The sequence below is a fragment of the Nanorana parkeri genome, unplaced genomic scaffold (genome assembly GCF_000935625.1).
Source record: "Nanorana parkeri isolate BGI_ZX_2015 unplaced genomic scaffold, ASM93562v1 scaffold11, whole genome shotgun sequence".
In the NCBI taxonomy this organism is placed as follows: Eukaryota; Metazoa; Chordata; class Amphibia; order Anura; family Dicroglossidae; genus Nanorana; species Nanorana parkeri.
Window position 1 is genome coordinate 554,384 of NW_017306279.1, and position 6,405 is coordinate 560,788.

The window sequence follows — 6,405 nt, forward strand, 5'->3', positions numbered from 1 at the left end:
TTTTTGTAAATTTGTCTTTATCTTATCTTTAACTTTTTTTCATTTTATATAAGTTTGTATCTTATTATTTTTTTAAATATAATTTTCTTATAATAATTTTTTACTTTTTATTTTTTTACTTTAGTTTTTAAATGTAATTATTATTACCTATTATTTTTTACTGATTTTCTTTCATTTTTATGTTATTATTTTAAACCATTTTTTTTCAACTTAACTTTATTGCTATCACACAGAAGCTAACGATCCCCTGTGTGATAGCATTTAGAGGTGACAGGTTCTCTTTATTGAACCTGTCACCTCCAATACAGGAGTTCTAGCACAGCACTGTAGCAAACAAATGTCCCGGGCGTCGGGAGATTTCAAACCTGTGCCGCCCCTCTGCTCCCTGCCACGAGGCTGGGCCCTGCGTGGAATCCGGCCCTGCCTATAGCTGGATATTGCCTGCTATATGCTGACAGCGCAGAGACATGCTTGCAGCTGGGAGGGATCTGAACAATATTGTCGGGATCCACCCCTCTGTCTGATTGACAGCTGGCTCTGCCTGTATAGAGCCAGAGCCACTTGTGCCTGCCTCTTCACCTGCCTGTCCCTACAATGAGCTCTGGAGGACAGAAAGAGGAGGGGGGAACTCCTCAGGGGGTGGTGACTAAGAGACACCTGTCTCTGCAGGGAGAAGCTGTGAGTTAGTAATCCCTCAGTTCTCAATGGATAGAGATCAGGTGTGACTGCAGCAGGTCACATGCTGAAACCGTTGGGAAGAATACATTTTACTCGGCCAATAGTTCTCCTTTCAGCCCCCAAACCAGCCAAACACACTCAGCTCTAGTGTGAATGGAGCCTAAGAGGGAAATCCCCCTCACTTTAGTTGATTTCCTCTAACTTCCTGTTGCATCTCTGCGACAGGAAGTATAAGAAAGTTTCCCCCTTGATACGCTGAAGGCACAAAAATGACCTGGCAGAGTTTTTAACCCTTCCCTATACTAAAAATAAAATGTCCCTGCTATGAAGACCGTGTCATGGCTCTGCTCCCCTGGAGGACTCGTACATAGGTGACATGAGCCGCTTTGTGGAGAGTTCCTTCCTCCCCTCGTACCCCTCTCTCCCTCCTCCTGAGTGTGTGTCTGCCCTCCCCCCTCCTCCACAGCCCCGTGTCCTCGCAGCTGCTTGTTGCTGGGGAGTGTGACGTCATCGCTTCCGCCCCACTTCCTCTCTGTCTCTCTCCTCCTTGTCCCTGCGGCGGGTGAGACTCACACATTACACTGCGAGACCGCGGCAGGGGAGACAGCATGGAGCGATAGGAGATGGGGCTCGGACGGGGCCACCACCACCAGCAGCAGGAGCCACACGGGCGGGGTGCAGCCTGCCTCTAGCCCGCTCTCCGACACCAGTACTGGGGGAGGAGGAGGGAGGACTGTGGGGGTCCCATTCGATGCTGCCGGGGGATACCTAAACGTCCAAGCCTTCCTCGGGAAAGATGAGCAGCTCGGAGCCCCCCGAGGCGGGAGAGAGCCGGTGATCACTGCAAGATGAGCGAGGAAGCCCCCCCGGAGGAGTAAGTTACCCCCCTTCTTCTTGGGGTGCGCTGATTTAGGGGGGATGGGGGGTTGTAGTTGCAGGCTCGCCTCCCACTGCCTGCCTTGGTTGGGCTGCGGTGCATTGCTGCAGATGAGGACGTGGAAATGCATGCAGTATGGCAGTTTAAAGCCCGGCTGATGTGTGCATGGGCCGCAGCACTGTTGCTGTCTGCTTGGCAGAGGCTCATCAGTAAACTGGGGGGGCATGTCTGATGTGGGGGGGCCACCTGTGACATGCTGTGATCGGGAGCAGGCAGTTGTAGCCTGGTGTGTTTGGGTGCAACTTCTGCAGAAATGTCTCCCTGCGTTGCTGCAAGTTTTAATAGTGGGGGGGCTCATCCCGATCTGATGACAAGGGAGATCCCATCTAGACAGCCACCCTCCCCTGCAATATCTTTATTTGGAATGAGATGATGGAAGCATGCTCGAGATTGACATCCGCATGCATGACGGCTCTGCAACAACTGCAGCGGTATAGTTGGTGTGTTGGCCGGGTGCTGCTAAATAGGCAGTTAAAGGGTCACCGGCGTATGAACCCGCACATCATGCAGCGATCTGTGTAATGCCCTGTAGAATGGATGGCTGCTAGAAGTGGGTTCTCCTGCAGCCGCCGCTGCTGCTGCTTGTGTTATTGCACGGATCCTAGTTTCTTTAGCAACATGTTGCAGACGAGATGTCTTTTTATTGTTGGTCATTGCGTGCTGCACATTACATAATCAACATGCTTGGCCGTTCTCAGGCTCGCAGCCCTTTGCAGTATGTCTCCATTGACACGCCACAGGCTAAAATGCTATTTATGAATGACTTTTATTATTGCCTAATGGGCTGGGATCTGTCATGTATTGTGGAGCTGTGGCTTCCTAGGAGCGGGTAGACTTGTGGAAAACTGAGCTTGGCAAATTCCATTACACAGCAATGAAATGGAGCGCCGTGCCGTTTATTAGGATGTCGCTTACAGTTATCTGTGGCGATTATTGTTGTGTCAAAGCGATTCATGTCATTTGTGTATAGTAACAGGTCCTGCTATTAATATCATCTCATAGGACCGTGTCACTTATATGTGGCTTTAGTTGATCTGATGAGCAGCTCCTGTGAGCGTTCTTTATGGTCATGTGAAAGTCCATTGCACTCCTGACCGTCTAGTCCGTGGCAAGTAATGGGTGCAGCGGTGACCAACGCATGAGGCCGTAACAGAACATGCAAATATGGGACACCGACTCCCAAAAATGATTTATATCCATGCGAGTCGATAAAAGACATGGGGGGGAGACTTATCAAAACCTGGAGCAATTGCCCATGGGAACCAATCGGCATCTTTTTTCAGTTTGCTCAGGTAAGATTTGAAAATGAAAGATCGAAGCTGATTGGCTGCAGTGCAAAGTTTGATAAATACCCCCCATACTCTTCAGTCATTTTGGAGTGCCAGTGTTCCATATTTGCACTTCATGGTCGTGTAACACGAAATATTGTATTGACACTAGTGCCATCTAGAGCTGCAGCTAACGATTATTTTCATAATCGATTAGTTAGCCGATTATTAAGTTCGATTAATCGGATTTAAAAAAAAAAAGTCTCCAGTGATGGACTACTAGTTTGTATTGAGATTGTAGTCCATCACAGGAGCAAGCTTGGAGCGGTGGAAGTAAAAAAAAAAAAAACGTTGGTAACGTTTTCCATCGTCGATTTTAATCGACTAAATCGATTAACTGTTGCAGCTCTAGTGCCATCACGCTACAATCTACGACAATCACATTATTTTCTATGGTGCCTGATATCATCTATGCAATGGTATGGTGCGATTTCTTTGGAAAGGTGCAGGTGCTGTACAGTGCATTTGTGGCCCTGCAGACTTGAAATGCATTGAGCTTATGACGAGAATCCCCCCACCCTCTAGTAACCTATCATCATTTTTTTCCATTGTTGAAACAAAAATACACAAACCCCCCCCCACTGGTGGACAAGTGTAAACGGAGAATTAAGCTGACCATACGCTGTATGAATGTCGGGCAGTCATCAAGAAAGCCGTTCAGTTGATGGCCCTGTTGGCACTCCTTAGTCCACCATCTCGGGGTCCCTGGTTCAATTCCCAGTCAGAACACTATCTGTATGGGGTTTGCATGTTCTCCCTGTGCTTGTGTGGGTGTCCTCCGGGTACGCTGGTTTCCTCCTACACTCCAAAGACACGCTAAATTGTCCCTGTGTGCAATAAGGACCTTAAGGTGCCCATACACTGTTCGAAGTTCGCACAGTGTGTGGGGCTGTCGGCATCCCTCGATCAGCTGATCAAAGGAAAATCTTCGATCGATTGGAGATGGCAGCCAATGAGCTGCCCGCTCTGGTCAGGTATTCTGACAGGGTGGCACCTGTCAGAATACAATGCAAACAGCGGGATTCCTTGATCGACACGCTGTTTGTGTTGATGGAGGAGTCTGGTCTATTCTTTTTTTCGTTCAGCCCGGGGGTTGAACGAAAAAAATAGATTAGTATATGGCCAACCTTAGAATTTACGCTCCTTGAGGGCAGGGAGTGATGTGAATGTGCCCTATGTAAATTGTCAGCACCGTATAAATACCTGTATTAAATAATTCCATCAGAATATAAAATGAGCCAGTTGGAAAATGTAGGGGTGAACAGCGAGGGCAGCCAATCAGTTGCCGGAACTGTTCAGCTATTGTGACAGCTGCACACACGCCACTGTCAGGATACAACAGCCCAGCGCGAGATTCATCCATCTACACTGTTTAATGTGTATTGAGGAATCTATACTATTTTCTTCTATACATACCAGTGTATGGTCAGCTATAAAAGGATTATGGTGACAGAGCAGGTACCACTCAGCTTCACGGAATGCGAGGTTATCAGACGCTGTTATTGATGGGTATCTTTCACCTTGGTGTGTTTGTTGCATGCTTGGGGAAGTTTGGTGTTTGTCTCATTGTCTCCAGCAGAAGTGACATCCAACAAGTGATCGCACCTGCACATGGCTGCCATTGTAATGTGTTTTCTTGCTGTCAGGAAACGCTTTGTGTTTGAGTTACCTTTTGGTCTGCTATTCATGGCAGGAATTCGGTTACCGTGTAATTATGAGCCTTTGCAGTAGGGTGGACTTGTTAAAGGTTGCCTGAAGGCAAATGATGTACAACTTGTCATTAGACATAAGCCGTAATAAATTGTTAGGTTGGTTACTGAACTGAATCATTTGATTGTCATCATTACAATGATGATAGGTTTAAATCTGCATCTTCAGGGTACAGCGGGATCACCCCAGCCAGTGGCTCACCAATCTGGACTGGCAGATCTTTTATCTGCTTTGCATGCGTGAGCTTTGTGGTAAGAATGCACTTTGCTTATTTATTTGCTGCATTCAAATGGGAATATAAAATATTGTTTTTAAAAGTGTCTTTTTCTCATGGTGTTGCTGCATGAAAATAATTGTAAGGATGGACAAATCCCTGGGCCCCAATGTACCATTAGAAAAAAAACCGCATGGACCTGATTTAGGATTGGATTAACCAGTTGACATCCGCGGTGTTAAACCCCCTTCCCATCCAGGCCATTTTTCAGTATTCAGCGCTGCGGTACTTTAACTGACATTTATTCCGAATATGTGTGTGTGATATCAGAATGTCGCCGACAAAAGTTCTACAACGTATCACAAGCTTCAGTATTGCTTTCATCAAAATATTCATATTCCATAGCTGGTTTCTATATTCAGGGAATGTGGGCCTAGAAGACCGTGTGGTCTGGGAGTGCATGTGTTGCTTGTTTATGAGTCTGTACATTAATATAGGGGGCATCTATGGAAATGATTAGTCACATAACTGCATGAGCGAGGAAACTCTGGTCCTCGGTAATCTCGCAGTGTACGAGTTTCTCTATTTAACGGGAAATAAGGAATCCTGTATGGTGTGGTTAAGCGAGTACAGTTGTATCTGTCCCAAAGTCTACTAGGCTCAGGTCGGATCTGTCCCGATATCCACGAGCCTAAGGCTGGCCGTAGATGGGCAGATGTCTGAGCCCCCATTCGCACTTCAGCTAACTTTTTTGCGCATTTCTTTGCACGCTTTTCAGGCCTGTTTGTTTTGTTTTAGCCAGTGGTAGCCAAAGCTAGTTACTAGGAGGAGGCAGTTGTTGGGTACAAAACATGCATTATGCACATTTTCACCCTCTCCCAATTAAGTCTTTGGGGTCAAAATGCATGATTCTGCCCCCCAAAAAACCTTGTGTACTTTTTTAAGCACTCGAGTGTGACTGGGCACCATTGACATGAATGAGATTGTTCATGCTTCATATTGTCAAGCTTCGGGAAATGGGTGACAAAATGTTCAGGTGTGAATGGGAGTAAGAAGTATTTAAACAGGTTTGATCCTAGTTATCCATAGCAATAGGCAATATTGGCTTGTGGCAGGGGTGGACACATCCCAGCAGCCAGGTCGCCATTGCTCTGGCTGGCACCTGCCTTTTGAGGATTGCTCTAGTTTTCGTCAGTCGAGGTGGCACCTACAAAAAAAAAATCCCGCTGGCTCCAAGATTGGACAGACCGGCTCCTGAATTTCATATTCGTTTATCCACCCCTGGCTTACAGTCAAAAATACTTATCAGTGCGTTGAAAAATGTGTGCAGTAAGAATTTCTGATGTTTGGAAGCGCTCACTGCCCTCCAGTTATCACTAACACAGTTCAGAAGTCTTCAGTGGTCATCAGAAGGGCGTTAATTGGTCATATCATTTGCATCTGTCAGACTGTGAAAGGCCATTCCTGGTGCCGGGGGTCTGCCACTGTGAAAACTTTGCAGCTCTCCTTTAATTAAAGGGGGAAGAGTATGATCTTCA

At 46.6% G+C, this 6,405-nt stretch overlaps 1 protein-coding gene across 1 annotated transcript in view; it reads left to right on the forward strand.

Annotated features, from left to right (window-relative positions):
• Window positions 1-1,215: 1,215 nt before the first annotated feature.
• SPRED2 (sprouty related EVH1 domain containing 2) overlaps window positions 1,216-6,405 on the forward strand; it is a 101,651-nt gene continuing 96,461 nt past the window's right edge. Inside the window, exon 1 of the mRNA XM_018555781.1 lies at window positions 1,216-1,552. Within this exon, the coding sequence (XP_018411283.1) occupies window positions 1,527-1,552 (26 nt within the window). The 5' untranslated portion in view covers window positions 1,216-1,526. The remainder of the gene's footprint in view (window positions 1,553-6,405) is intronic.